The sequence below is a fragment of the Sturnira hondurensis genome, unplaced genomic scaffold (assembly GCF_014824575.4).
Source record: "Sturnira hondurensis isolate 20B ecotype Veracruz unplaced genomic scaffold, ASM1482457v3 Scaffold0006496, whole genome shotgun sequence".
NCBI classification, from domain to species: domain Eukaryota; kingdom Metazoa; phylum Chordata; class Mammalia; order Chiroptera; family Phyllostomidae; genus Sturnira; species Sturnira hondurensis.
This window is the reverse complement of record NW_028079127.1, coordinates 11,731,614-11,747,326: the sequence shown is the minus strand read 5'-3', so window position 1 is coordinate 11,747,326 and position 15,713 is coordinate 11,731,614. Positions and strand designations below refer to the sequence as shown.

Below are 15,713 nucleotides of genomic sequence, written 5' to 3'. Positions count from 1 at the left end.
GGGACCTGGCCTGCAACCCAGGCATGTGCCCTGACTGGGAATTGAACCAGTGATCCTTTGGTTCCTAGTCTGGCCTTCAATCCACTGAGCCACACCAGCCAGGGTTGTTTTGTAGCTTTAAATACCACGTGTTCCAATATTTTACCTTCTTCAACTCATACTCATGTACTTAATTCACTATTGCGTATCTCCATCTTATTCTCTAGAATCTCAGTTTAGCATGTCTAAAGCTGAATTAATCACCATTACTTCCAATTGAAAACACTGGTTTTTCCTCTCAGGCAGCGGAGCCAGCACCCTTCACCTCCTACCCTGGTAACTGCCTCTGGCTTCCCTTGTACCTAGCCAGCCACTCAGTGCCGCTGACTTGTTTTCGTAAATGTTTCTTAAATTCATCTTTTCATCTCTATCCCCAGTGTTGCTGTTCTGGTTTTAGGTCTCTAGCATATTTCTTTTTTAAAGTAATCTCTAACTGGTTTCCCTTCTTCTGAGCTAAACTTTGACTTACATTTATGCTGCAGATGTATTTATAATGAAGTCCTACAAAGCTTTTGTATCACATGGTAGGCTTTCATTAATTACGCTTGTACTGAAACACTCAATGTCCAGAGTCCCCAAGTAGGTTGCACCACCATTCATGTATCCTTGCCAACACGGTCAGGCTGCCTTAGGTGGCCTGTGAAGATGGAAAGTAGAAGAATGATTTTTCTACTCCTTTTGAGAAATAGTTTTAAAGTATACCTTTGAAGTCCCATCTTTTGAAGCCAAAGCTGCACTGTAATAATCTTTTAGCTCTGTATATTCATGAGGAGATCGGTGGGGAAGAGAAATATGTAATTTCAAGAAACTTTGCTTGCTTGTTTGTTTTTATCAATTATCCTTGTACTTTACAAAGTTTTAGCCCTGGATGGAGTTACTCAGTGGATTGAGTGCTCGCCTGTGAACCAAAAGTTCACTGGTTCGATTCCTGGTCAGAGCACATGCTTGGATTGAGGGCCAGATCCCCATTTGGGGTCATGTGAGAGTCAGCCAATCCATGCCTCTCTTGCACATCGATGTTTCTCTCCCTCTCTGCCCCCTTTTCTAACAATAAATAAATAAAATCTTTAAAAAGTTTTAAAATAGTTTTTGTCTCTCTCTCATTCTATAATTTATTAAGCATTTATTAATTTTTAAAATTATTTATTTATTTATCTTTTAGAAGGGAAGGGAAGGAGAGAGGGAGAGAAATAATGTATGGTTGCCTCTCGTGCGTCCCCTGCTGGGAACTGGCCTGCAACCCAGGCATGTGCCCTGGCTGGGAATCCAACTGCAATACTCTGGTTCGCAGGCCTGCGTTCAATCCACTGAGTTACACCAGCCAGAGCTTCATTTATTAATTTTTCAAAATTAAGCATTATGGACTATCTGCTATGCAAGCAGTACACTTAGTACCCTAGAAAATTAGGAAGACAAGGCTCTTATTCTCAGGAAGATCACAGTGAGGTAGGTGGTAAGACATAAATATTACAGTAGAATAAGTAAATACCATGACAGAGTCACTTCCATTTGACTGAGGACACTGGACACAGGCCAGCTTCATGTTGCTGGTGTCTCATCCCCTTCCCTTGTTCAGGATGCTTTCTGGTTTGGCCCCTGCTTGGGTTGCAGCTTACCCACAACTCTGGTTGTCCTGGACACCTTACTTTCTCCTGAATGCAGTGCAACCAGCCTTTCATGACCTTTGTGACTTTTTATGACCTTCATGACCTTTCATGACATTTCTCTTTTATCCTTCTCAAGTAGTCATTTGTACTTGTTGCCTAGTACACTGTTTCTGCTCTCCTTTTTAAGTACCAGCTTAAATGGTGCCTCCCTGCCCTGCGTAACTCACAAAGTTTTCTGTACTTTTTAACTCCATTTTCTGTACCCACAGAACTTTCCTCATGTTCTTTTTTAAAAAAATATTTTACTTATTTCTTTTTTAGAGAGAGGGGAAGGGAAGGAGAAGGAGTGGGAGAAAAACATCAATGTGCCTCTCATGTGTCCCCTACTGGGGACCTGGCTTGCAACCCAGGCATGTGCCCTGACTGGGAATCAAACTGGCGACCCTTTACTTCACAGGCCCGTGCTCAATCCACTGAGCTACACCAGTCAGGGCTCCTCATATTCTAACATAAAGTTTATCATAATGTATTATCTATTTATATATCTATCTTTCCCTTTAGACTCACGATTCTTCAGAGGTACATAGTGTGACTTAATCATTTCTGTGCCGTGATATTTAGGTGGCATATTAGAGCAAAATAGTAAAATGAGTCTTAGTTAATTTTACTATTTTATTTTTTACTTTTTTTGATATACACTAGCATACTTTTTTATCTTAATAATTGTACCTGGCCCTGGCTGGTGTAGCTCAGTGGACTGAGCACGGGCCTGCGAACCACAGGATCGAGGTTCGATTCCCAGTCAGGGCACATGCCTGGGTTGCAGGCTAGTTCTCCGGGGGGGCCAGCTCCCAGCAGGGAACGCATGAGAAGCAACTGCACATTGATGTTTCTCTCCTTCTCCCCTTCCCTTCCTTACTAAAGATAAGTAAATAAAATAAAATAAAAATAATTGTACCTGTCAGCCATTCTTTACCTTTGCCTACTACAGTTCATTCAACTTACAAGAGACTTAGAGCACCTACTGTATGCTGGGTGTTGTGTTCAGTGTGGGCAGTGCAAAAATGAATAAGGTTCATGCCTGCTGGAAAGGAGCCCATAGTGGAGGGAAGGAGATAAGTAAACAGACAGTGTACCACAGTTTCTGCTAAAGTAATCAATTTGAAAGATGCTGTGATATGGGAATCCCAGGGCGCTGTGACAGAAGAGGTATAAGTCACCCAGTTGGTTGGAGTCAGAGAAGGCTTCCTGAACACACTTGGATTGAATCTTGAGAGAGGAAAGCAGAAGCAGGGCAGTGTGGAAGGGTGTGAGAGAACAAGATGCTCTGGGGAAGCTGCTGAATGTGCCTGGGTAGGGCTTGGAGCAGAGAGAAGGAGGAGTTCAGACCTGTAGACAGGAACCAGACTGGGAAGAGCCTCGTGGCAAACAGACAAGCTTTGAATTTTCCCCTGAATATAGTGAAGAGCCACTGAAGAATTTTAACCAGGTTTTAATCAGATTTATGCTTTCAATGTTTAAAAGCTTCTTGTGCTCCCCCCTCCTCTTCAAATATTGTCACATTCATTCTCTTCCCCTTGTTTGGGAAAAACTAACATTTTCCCTTGTTTGGGAAAGAGTGACATTTAAAATTTTTCCTTTGTTCATTTGGTGTGTTCTTGAGAAGTTAAGATGTCACCTGTAATCTGCGGGGAAGCAAAATTAGATAGATACGCTCAGTTTTACCAATATTTTCTTTTAAGAGATTGCTTGAAATTTGAATATTTTTTCTCTCTTAGTGAAATATTCCGAGTTTGTTTTTGTGTCTTATTTACCAATGAACTCTTGCCGGGTGGACTACATAAAAGATACTACAATGAAGAGTAAAGAAACCTGTCAAGCCAGAAGTCTAGCATCCCTATGGAAATTTATTAAAAGAGAGAGGTGAAATTCCTCATAAGCCATAAGAGGTTAATTCCATGAATGACTTTAATAGTGCTACATGTGAGACCTTAAATTGACTTGCTTTTTAAGATAATTTTAAAATAAGCAGACCTTTGCAAATTAAACTGGAAATCTGAGATTTCTGTGATGTCTACTTCAGAAAATTATCATCATTGTCTCTGAGTAAAATTCACCAGTTAGTTGCATGAAGTCTGTCTCCAGCCATGTACTTTCTTGGGCTTAATTTTCCTCATCAAAATAATGCAGAGTTTGTGTTAGATGATTTCTAAAACCTTTTTTATGTTATGATGTTTATATCCTATGTCTAATAATTTTTTCCAAATTATCTTTCATGTAGTGCTCACATGGTCTTCTGAAAGAAGCCATGGGTAGCTGTTGTAGCTGTCCAGGTAAAGACACTGTCCCAGATAACCATCGGAACAAGTTTAAGGTCAGTACAGCTGCTTGAATTACTCTTACTGCCCACCTGGACATTCTTTTACTTAATATAGCTTTTCACTTGTACCCCCAGACCATTTTACTCCCTTTTTTATTCATTCTTCCTTTTTTTATTTTAATAAATGAGGATGATATTTTCTTGCTGACAAATGTGGAATATTCTTTTTCTTTCCCTTTGGTCCTGTGATACCAGAAATACTGTTCTGGTATCATTTTGTTTAAAATGCCATTTTATGTGTTCCTCTTTAGTCATCGATTCCACCTCCAGTCATTGGTTCATGCCTGGATAATTTCTTAACTGGACTCTACCTTGAGTCACCACTGTGATCCATCCTTCAGTCGACATCAAATTAATCTTCCTCTTTCATCATTCTAAAACTTGTGGTGTTCTGTTACCTAGAGGCTAACCGCTCCATTTCTTACTCATCCACAGCTATTTTGTCTCTTGTAGTCTTGCTGAGTCTGCTATGAATCATGGTCTCTGGATCATGCAAACTTGGGTGCAGATTACCACCTCATTGCTTCATAGCTTTGTGACTGTGGACAGGTTACATTATCACTAAGTCTTTATTTTCAATTTTGTAGGATGGAGAAAACAGTATTACCTAGTTTAGGAGTGTTATTAGGATTAAATGGGAAAAATACGTGTAAAATACTTTGCCTGGTTACAGGGATATAGTGAGTCTCCCTAAGCGATACCTGTTCTTTATGGTCTCTGGCCATTTTCTGAAATTTAGTAGTAAAAGGCCTTATTTTAACATGAACTTATCTCCCCAGTGGGAATGTGAATTCCTTGCTGATATGAACTGTGCATTATATTGCTACATAGCCCTGCACACACATTGGTTGACAAATGAACTAATTAAAAGAGTGAGTAACTGAATCAATCCGCAATTGGTGAAGTATGGGTATGACTATTGAGTTGAAGTGTTAGGCTAGCACTAGTTAAACTTTCTTTTTTTTAGGTCATTAATGTGGACGATGATGGGAATGAGTTGGGTTCTGGCATAATGGAACTTACAGACACAGAGCTGATTTTGTACACTCGCAAACGTGACTCGGTAAAGTGGCACTACCTCTGCCTGCGACGCTATGGCTATGACTCCAATCTCTTTTCTTTTGAAAGTGGTCGACGGTGTCAAACGGGACAAGGTAGGTAGAGTCTTTAATTTTTTTCTATAAACTTTGTCACATTTGAAATACTATTCTTTCTGTTATTCTATATAGAATGTTTAGAAAAAAAATTACCCAAATAAATGCCTTAAGAAAACAGATATAATAACCTATGCATTTGTTCAGCAAGCATTTATTAAGCACATTCTCTGTATATAGAATTTTGACCCATATCAGCTTTAACATTTTCAGTAAATAATTAGTCACAGTAAATTGACTGTATTTTTACTGATATAACTTGCTGGGAAAAGATCCTAATTTTTGGAGTCAAACATACAGTTTGAAAGTCCTTGAGCAAATTACCTCTGTCAAGCATCAAATTTTTTTCTCCATCAGAGGTGAATGATAATCCCTGCCTTACAGAATTATAATAACTAAACACAGTGACAAAGCCAGGCCTATCAAATGGTGTAGTATCACCTTGGTAATGGTGAGTTGGGCGCCCCCTGCTGTTAAAATCGGATTGAAGTAAGTGCGAATCTTGTTTTCATCTGCCTTATTTTGAGCCATCTATCTCCCTGAGACATATGGAAACTATTCTGTGAACTTTCTTTTGGTTTTATGTTTTGAAACAGGGAATATCATTAATTTATCAGGTATTTATTTAAAACACCCTTCTTGCTTTTGTTATACAGAATGCTTATTTTACAATTTTATTCTTTCACAGGTGCTCCTGTATCATTTTAAAAGATGTAATCTTTGTTCCCTTTTGATTTATATTTATAGGAATCTTTGCCTTTAAGTGTGCCCGTGCAGAAGAGTTATTTAACATGTTGCAAGAGATTATGCAAAGTAATAGTATAAATGTGGTGGAAGAGCCAGTTGTTGAAAGGAATAACCATCAGACAGAATTGGAAGTCCCCAGAACACCTCGAACACCTACCAGTAAGTATCTGTTTTCCTTCTTGTATTTTGATTTCCTTCTTGTTTTTATAAACCATAGACTATGGATATTTAGTCTGTAAATATTAGAAATCACCATTGGCTGACCCAAATATAACGGTTGTCAGTTTTTAAAAGCTGTTAGCTATAATTATAAACATGTTTAATATTTTAAATATGATAACATTAAATGTTTCATGTTATCTAAAGTGTGAATTAAAAGTTGGTGTGAAGGGTGTGCCATTTGTGCTCTGGTGTCTGCTGTCTTCCCAGAAACTCCTTAGTTCTGCTGGTGCAGGTTGGATTCTTACTCATTTTTATTCTCTCTTCCCTACCTCTGTATCCTGCTTTTCTTCTTAAACCAATAAACAAACAAAAACTCAGCTCCAGGGTTTGCTGCTCAGAACTTACCTAATGGATATCCCCGATATCCCTCATTTGGAGATGCTTCATCCCACCCTTCAAGCAGACATCCTTCTGTGGGAAGTGCACGCCTGCCTTCAGTAGGTGAAGAATCTACACATCCTTTGCTTGTGGCTGAGGAGCAGGTAAGCATGTGCTACACTGTCTAACAGGATAATGGCTTGTGTGGAGTAAAGTGTGGAGGTGCAGATTTCAGTTTGAATTTAGCTTTCACTTTTTCTGTATGATTTTTGTAATGAAGAATCAGAGCAAATAGTGTATATTTACTGATCTACGCTGAAATCTGTGCCTGTCCAGGTGCTGAGGGAAACTTAGCATTGCAGTAGTTTGTGGGTTCAGGACAGGAGTGTCTGTAGGTAAAGACAGCCATGACTAGTGGCCAGTCCCCATTGTAATAACTTCCAGTCAATTCAGAATTTATGGTACTGATTATATTATAGTTTATAATTAGTGGACCACTAGCAGGAAGGTAGATTTCATTGTTGGTGTTTTTATAGAATTATGTAATATTCCTGACTATTCTGCTTTCTTTTGAGGAATGAAGTATCTGGTTAAACCTTGTGTATGAATCAATTAGCTGTGTACTTATCTATTGTAAATCCCACGGTCATTATCATTAAGACATTTTTGTTGTTTTAAAATTCTTTGTATTCTTTACATAGTACATGAGTTCTTTTATTACCTACTGTAATTACATTTCACTCAATTTTGCATTTTATTTGAGTTTTTCATATTTTATATATAGACCTCTAAATGCTTTTTGTATTGTTGTCCAAAATACCATTGAGCTTTTCATTATGACTTTAGTGATTATTTTTTAGTAGGTAGTATTTATTTGATATCTGTGAATTTTACAGAATTCTTATTAAATCTAGTAGGGTTTATTTCTTTACACAGTCAGATCATCTGTAAATAATGACAAATTTTATCTTCCTTTTTAATATTTATTTATTTCTGAGTCATGGATTAATATATTCATGAGCATTTCTAGAACAATACCAAAATTATAATCCCTATTTGCCCCTGATTTTTTTTTAACAGAAGGCTTTTTGTGTTTCACTATCAAGTATAATGTTGCATATTAGAGTAGGCTTTCTTTTTAAAAATTTTTTTTAAAGATTTTATTTATTTATTTTTAGAGAGAGGAGAAGGGAAGGAAAGAAAGATCGATGTGAAAGTGAAACATCTTTTGCCTCTCATATGCTCCCTGACCCAGGCATATGCCTTAACTGGAAATCGAACCAGTGACCTTTTGTTTTGTGGGACGACGCTCAACCAACTGAGCCACACTGGTCAGGGCAGAGTAGTTATTCTTTTATCAAATTAGGAAGCTACATTTCTATACCTTCCCTCATCCTCCCTCAACATCTTTTTATTAGTAAAAACACAGGTGCAAACACTTCAAAGCAAAAGTATGTTTAGGGAGAAAGCTAGCTAATCAATAAAATTAGCAGATGTGGTCAGGCTTCTTTGGTTTTATTTTCATTTTTTAAGCAGATTACTGATTCACTTCACTCTTTTGTTTTAGGTACATACCTATGTCAACACTACAGGTGTGCAAGAAGAGCGGAAAAATTGCGCAAGTGTGCATGTCCCATTGGAGACAAGGATTTCTAATGCTGAAAGCAACACTCCAAAAGAAGAACCTAGTAGTATTGAGGACAGGGACCCTCAGGTTCTTCTTGAACCTGAAGTAGTCAGATTTGTCTTAGGACCAACTCCTGTTCAAAAACAATTAATGGAAAAAGAGAAACTAGAGAAAATTGGAAGAGATCAAGTCAGTGGAGGTGGTGCAAATAACACAGAATGGGACACTGGATATGACAGTGACGAACGAAGAGATGCACCCTCTGTTAACAAACTGGTATATGAAAATATAAATGGGTTATCTATCCCTAGTGCCTCAGGGGTCAGGAGAGGTCGTCTGACATCCACCAGTACCTCAGATACCCAGAATATCAACAACTCAGCTCAGAGAAGAACTGCATTATTAAACTATGAAAATTTACCATCTTTGCCTCCTGTTTGGGAAGCCCGCAAGCTAAGTAGGGATGAAGATGACAATTTAGGACCAAAGACCCCATCTCTAAATGGCTACCATAATAATCTAGATCCAATGCATAACTATGTAAATACAGAGAATGTAACAGTGCCAGCAAGTGCTCACAAAATAGAATATTCAAGGCGTCGGGACTGTATACCGACAGTCTTTAACTTTGATATCAGACGCCCAAGTTTAGAACACAGGCAGCTCAATTACATACAGGTTGACTTGGAAGGTGGCAGTGACTCCGACAACCCTCAGACTCCAAAAACGCCTACAACTCCTCTTCCGCAGACCCCGACCAGGCGCACAGAGCTGTATGCTGTGATAGACATTGAGAAAACTGCTGCTATGTCAAATTTGCAGAAAGCACTACCACGAGATGATGGTACATCTAGGAAAACTAGACATAATAGTACTGATTTGCCCATGTGAGCCTGGAAAGCATTACATTGTTTGCACCTTTGTGAATTTTTTTAAAAATGAAGATGCAAGTACTTCATTTTCTTTTCTAAACACTAACTCCTTTTATAGACTGATAAAAACATTTTTTTAAATATTTCATGTGCTTCTTTAAAGGGAATTAATGTAGAGCAGGTACTCATTAAAAAACACTAATTTCATTATATACTACTCATTACTGTACAGCAGCACTCCCATTTTCACAGTGCCTATTTAAAATGAGAGTTGAAGTGAGTGACATGCTGGTTGATTTCTATCAATATTCTGGACTTTGGCATATCATTCATGCCTAAGTCGTGGTTGGCATTTAAAACGTTTTATAAAGCCTCTTGATAATGTACGTTGCTAACAGATAAACTCTAGGCTTTGAAAGTAATATTTGTAGATTCACTGTTCATGGTATGTGGCATCTAGCATGTAACATGAGGAATCCTTTATTAATTGTAGGCTTTTTGACTTGAGCCAAACCATATGCAAAGGAAATAGAAGTACCACACTCCTTATACACCAGTTAGTTCCTTGGCCTTCAGCTTGCTAGAAAGTCCTGTGTTTGAATATGGTCGCTGTTGGTGTGTTGAAAGGCAGGAAAAAGACAAGATTTTCTGTTTATTCATCTCATGTTTTTATTGGAAGGGCATGCCCAGATGTCTGAGTCAGAATTACGATGGGCTCAAGAATTGGTCTCAGGTCACTTTACCCCAAAACATTTGAAAATCTCAACCATGATCTCTTGAAAGAGTCTCACCTATGGATTATTGATGGTCACATCATTTATGGAGGCGTGTGTGCCATTAGATTGCCATTTACCTTCAGTTTTTTCCTTTGGTGTTTGGGATGTCTCATTTTGTTGCTTACTGTCTTTTCCAATTTAAAATGTTTGAGTGTGTATATAGTTTTAAAAGTGGATTATGTGTTTATTGTGTAGTGGCATTTTTGTCAAATTGTGGTTTTGAAGGTTCATTTGGAACTTACTGTTATTCTGTAACAGGGTTGCCCTTGTCCAGTATTTATTTATATGCTGTTTACTTTTCAAGTTGATAAAAACATTCTCCTGGTTTTAAATTTTACTTGTGTCCATAGGTGATCTCTTTAGCAGCTGAGGGGGAAAAAAAGGAAGCTATTTCTAACATACAGAGTTCCCTAAAGGTACTGTGTCTTCTCTGTGGGCGCCCTCCCCAGCACTTTAGCAGTGATTCCCGCAGGTCGCACGGCTGCGATTGCACTCTGCCCCCTGCAGTGCTCCTCCGCTCTGCTGTCCTTCCGATCGCAGATGGATCTTTGATTACCCCTGGTTTCAGTGGAATGTTAAGATTATTGCCAGCATAGCAGGTACAGTGGAAGTCTTGTAGCAATGAGATTATGTTTTAATTTAGGATTTAAAATGAATTGAAGCTTGTGTAAACTGACAAGAGGTCATATGTCCAACTTTTGGAAAATCAAGACTGTTCCAGTTTCCTAAATACTAGAGAAGACAAGAGAAGGTAGAGTGAAAAGAAGGTTAGGTAACCTTGCAAAATATTTTACCGTTTTCTCTAAATTTGAGGAAATTTGAGATTATGATCTGGATCTACCAGATGTAACTAAGGTTAAGTTAGCATGAAAGTTTCAGTCATGTAGCATCCAGCCTGTTCAATAAATAACCAATTCTAGGACAGTGGATGGGTTAGCAAAATAATAGAATGGGACCATTATAAAGAAAATAAATTATTAAAGGTGTCTATTATTTTCAGTGCCATTGGTTTATGTGCATAGCAGAATTTCTTCTTTTTTTTGTGAACTTGGTGCTTACTAAAGTGTTCACTGTTCTCTAAAAAGAGAGCAGTGGTGTAGGTGTGCAGTTTCCACTTTTAATATATTGTTGCATTTATGTTTTCTTCTGAGTAGATTGCTAATCGTGCCAAATTTATGTGATTTTTGTAATGTGGAATATGAATTGTGATGGATTTAGTACACATGGTTTTATCTGAAATAAGCAGTCAAGACAGAACATTAACCTCCAAATAGAAGGGCTCACCTATTTATTCATTTTGGAGGTTGGATACTTTATTTTCTTTTTCTAATCCTTTGTATTTTTCCTTCCAGATTCTAATTAGTTTTTATATTTTTTAGGTAACTCCAATATAATCACTGCAGTTTATGCTTTAAATACTGTATGCTTTAAAAACAGAAATGGGACCAATTTGTCTGCTAAGAATTTGATTTTAGGTACTATATTAGGAAGATGTATACATACAACTGGTGTTAATTTCTAGATGTCTCCGGAAATCGCCTGTGATCCTATTTAATAAAAAGTAATGTAGAGCACGCCTTGTCCTTTGCAGTAGTCTAGTTGTGGGCGTTAAGCTCCATCCTGGAAGAATGTACCCATTAGCAGGTGCATTTTAGAATGCGGTATTTTATTGGGATACAGTTGTGGCCATATGTTTCAGATTTTCTGAGGCAGACCTGATTTTAGATATTCTGTTCTGTTGATAGACCATGTGATCCCACTTTTCAGTTTTGGAACTCTAGTCATTGTTCATATATTTTCCCAAACAGAATCCCCTTTTATCCATATAGATCAAAACAGCTTTTATCCCAGACCAGGGTTGGAAACTGATATGGGTATTGACTCTGTTTTTCTTAGTGTGTTTTATTTCCCAGTTTCATCTTCTTTTAAAACTGAAAATATGGTGCCTTTTCTCCTTCCAGGAAGATTGGCAAATAGTTCCTTTTATTTACTGCTGCTGTGGAGTGATGAGATATGCACTTTACTCTTGAAGACTCAGCAAAAAGCTTTTCACTTCTCAGTATATACAGAATAGATCACATTTGGGACGTACGAAGATTTGCCAAGCAATCTTTGTTTTTATAGATATTGATGTTGACCCCACAGTTCAATGTTGTAAGTCAAGCTAGTGTTTATCAACCCCTCCCAGAGGAATCTGTGGCACAACATATAAAAATGTACCTCAGTAATGTTCTATTAAAAATGGGACAGGGGCCTTATGTTTTCATAGTTTCCCAATAATGTGCCACCATAGTTTTGCCTCATGGTAAAAGTTTTAACAAGCTAAAAAGTACTTCCCACTTTCTCCTGTGCTGTTCCGAACCCATAATGCCCAAGTGTTCTGTGCAATGTGTAGTGTGTATGTGTAAATATATATGTATATGGACATATATACATATATATATATCTCCTTGAAATAGACATACCATCGGAGACAACATTCAGAAGTAACTGATGTATTGGCATCTCATTCATATTTCTGATATGTGAGGTATATGGTACTAATTACCTTTTCCCTATTGTTTGCCAAATTTGAATAAAGGCATTGGTACGAAATTCCAAAATGTATAGAAAATGTTTTTGGTTTGAAAAATTAACAACTATTTTATGACATACCACATGATACTCTGCCCAAACCAGCACCGTATCTCTCTTTCCTGTTCTTTACATCCCTATTCCCCATTCCTACTTCTTCATTTTGGGGGGGTATAATACAATTCTTTTGTAACATCATTACAACTGCAATTCTATGATGGACTGGTATTAATAGTGCAGTAGTCACCGGTGTGCCACATTTGCATTAGTAAATGCAAAATACACATTTTATAAAGGACAGATTTTGTGTTAATGTTTTTATTTTCATTACATTGTATAATATTGTAAGATTATTGTATGTCCTAATTTGCATTATAAATGTTTTTTTCCTACATAAAGGCATAAATATAGCAACTTTGTATAAAGGTAGCTTATTAGATTTTTAATTTTTCTTTTATAAAAATTGTCTAACAGTGGGACTACCATTGCCAAATTGTATATGAAATATGAATTTTACCCCCTGTGGTTAATTTCTTTTATAAACATTCCACATTTCTCTAGTAAAAGACGTGATACTGTACTATGCATAAAATGTATTTTAATGCTGTTTCATATCAGCATTTTAAATTTGGTTTGCATTTTTCATATTGGCAAAATTTACCACTGTTGATGGAAACCTTGTTGTATATGTAACAACATCTTTTGTCCACTCTCCTTCCCCACCCTTTGTTCTCTGTTTCTTTCTATCAGTGCCAACTTCATACATTTTGTAGCATGGCAATAAAGTATAGCTTTTACACTGAGGCCAAGTGTGGCTTTTTGGAGGATGTGGACATGGGAGGATTGCCCTCTAGTTCTTTGCATATGACTTTTTGCCATATGAACCATGTCTCCAGGCACGAGAAGTTATCTCATATGATGTAGACATGCTTTTAAGAACAAGTGTGAATGTGCTTTTAAGCTTAATTTTTGTCATAACAAGAACTAATTTTTTTATCTTTGGAAAAGTCATAGTTCTTGAAGTACAATCAAACCTTTATTAACTGGAGTACTTAAAGAATATGCTAATAATTGAATTTAGTTCAACAAGGGCTAAGCAACACTTTTTAAATCCTTATTTATTACAAAGTATTTAGTATACTTTATATGTACAATATGGTTTAATCTTAGATGATTTGGGATTTTGTGATGGCTTACTGTTGTCATTCTGGCCTAAATTTCTATGATGAGGTACTCAAGTTGATACTGGAAGCTGAGCTGACTATATACACTGACCTTAAGCATTCATGAAAAACTGCTTTGTTGAATAAAATCTGGTCGGACTTTTTATGGTTCCTTTCCCCTTATTGCTGAAAGTAGATTGCAATAAAACCCCAATAAAAGTTCGGTTGGATACCTATTTATAGTTTTACTGTATTTATATTTTATACATTTCTTGAAGCTACAATAGGAGGTTTTATTTCTCAGTCTCATATCACTGCCTCCATTTCAAGTGAATGTATAATGGGTTAAGGACTATGTTTCATCAAAGTAAAAATGAAGTTTTAAGTATATGACAGACTCACAGTTTTATCTCTGTGGTCATTCAAACTGGTGGTTCTCAGCTCTGGGTCTCCAAACCTGTTTTTAGCCACTGAGTGACATTGCAAAGCCTATTTGGATACAGCTCAAGGTGGAGAACATTTGAGCCATGAAAGGGAGCCATGGCCAGGTAGCTCAGTTGATTGGAGCTTTGTCCAGATTTGCCAAGGTTGCAAGTTCCATCCCTGGTCAGGGCACATACAAGAATCATCCAATGAGCCTGGCTGGTGTAGCTCAGTGGATTGACTGCGGGTCTACGAAGCAAAGGATTGTGGTTTGATTCCCAGTCAGGGCACGTGCCTGGGTTGCAGGCCAGTTCCCAGCGGGGGACTCACGGGAGGCAACTATACATTGATGTTTCTTTCCCTCTCTCCTTCCCTTCCCCTCTAAAGATAAATAAATAAAGTCTTTTAAAAAAAAGAATCATCCAATGAATGCATAAGTAAGTGGAACAATGAGTCAGTGTTTCTCTTTCTCTCCCTTGCCCTTCTTTTCTGTTTCCCCCCACCCTTCAAATCACTTAAAAAAGGGGAAAAAAGGGGAAAGACAAGTCCATAAATAAATGGGAGCTTACTATGTGCCAGACATCTGTGGAACACATAATTGGCCAAGATGTGGCGGAGACCAAGTCTTAGAAAACAGGCCTTTGCTCTCAGAAATTAAGAACCTTTTAAAATTATTTCTGTATTTTTTCTTTGAATTCCTTAGAAACCAGTAGCTATTCACTTGTTCTTATTTAATGAATGCGCATGAGCTAGGCCCTATGCTAGTAATAAAGATACCAGTCCTTGTCCTAAAAATATCTGTAGTTTAGAATAGCCTTCTAATGGGGCAACGCCCTTTCTCCCCCCAGAGGACTGAGCCCTCACAAATAAAGTGGAAATGATGAATTAACTTCTCTCTGATATCTCTAGAATGAATGATAGCTATATAGCTTAGGAGAACTGACATTTGTCAGTTCTTCGTAGAAGCAGTGTGATAAAGGTACAAAAAAAAGAAAGGGCATCTATCTTGGCCTGAGAACAGGGGTTTTGAGAAAAGCTTGGAGGAGGTAATCCCTGAGGTGTTTGGTGACTAGAGGAAGGGAGAGGATGTCTTGAGGGGGAGGAGTAGCATATGCAAAGGTACAGAGGTATGGAAAGATGTAATGTTCAAAGGTGGGAAGGGGTTCCATGAGAAGAGCATGGGATGCAAAAGCAGGGTGGGAAGAAGGGGAAAATGACAGACATCAGGTCCTATAGAATGCTAAAGCATTTTTGTTTAAATGAGGTTAGAGAATTTGAAGGATTTTAAACAATGGAGAAACAATAGTTTAGAAAGAACTGACAGCAACATCAGTGATAACACGACATTTAAATAGACTGATGAAGTTATTAACAACCACACCTAAAACAAAAGCAAACTAAGAGGACAGCTAGATTGGGAACGGAACCATAGAAATGGAGATCACATGGAGGGTTAGCAACAGGGGAGAAGGTACAGAGAATAAGTAGCATAGATTGTAGGTAGAAAATAGGGGGGAGGGCAAGAGTAGTATGGGAAATGTAGAATCTAAAGAACTTGTGACACGTGGACACGAACGAAAGGGGAGAATGGTGGGGGAGGGGTGTCCCAGGTGGAGGGGAGTGAAGGGGGGAATGGGACAACTGTAATGGCATAATCAATAAAATATATTTTAAAAAATAAATAGACTGATGAAAAGGCTCTTAAAGAAATGGAAGCAAAACTGTATAAATGCCTATTCAAAGGCATGGTTTCGTATTTAGTTTATTTGTTGCTGTCCACCAAACCACCCTAAAACTTTGTGGCTTAAGTC

At 37.7% G+C, this 15,713-nt stretch overlaps 1 protein-coding gene and 1 long non-coding RNA gene across 5 annotated transcripts in view; one reads left to right on the top strand and one right to left on the bottom strand.

Annotated features, from left to right (window-relative positions):
- The window catches only part of FRS2 (fibroblast growth factor receptor substrate 2), a 106,695-nt gene extending 92,980 nt beyond the window's left edge, over positions 1–13,715 (top strand). For 3 of the 4 annotated variants that reach the window (XM_037049468.1, XM_037049466.1, XM_037049467.1), the window contains 5 exons: positions 3,928–4,020; positions 4,994–5,180; positions 5,928–6,086; positions 6,468–6,631; positions 8,035–13,715. In XM_037049468.1, coding sequence (XP_036905363.1) covers positions 3,955–4,020; positions 4,994–5,180; positions 5,928–6,086; positions 6,468–6,631; positions 8,035–8,985 — 1,527 coding nt within the window. In that variant the 5' untranslated portion in view covers positions 3,928–3,954 and the 3' untranslated portion in view covers positions 8,986–13,715. Of the gene's footprint in view, positions 1–3,424; positions 3,570–3,927; positions 4,021–4,993; positions 5,181–5,927; positions 6,087–6,467; positions 6,632–8,034 lie in introns of all 4 variants that reach the window. The other variant, XM_037049469.1, reaches the window with a different exon arrangement.
- Positions 2,338–2,681, bottom strand: LOC118989359 (uncharacterized). Its single transcript, XR_005066999.1, has 2 exons — positions 2,605–2,681; positions 2,338–2,375 (listed from the first exon to the last, which is right to left on the bottom strand). It is a non-coding gene; the product is annotated as an uncharacterized LOC118989359 (long non-coding RNA).
- Positions 13,716–15,713: the final 1,998 nt, after the last annotated feature.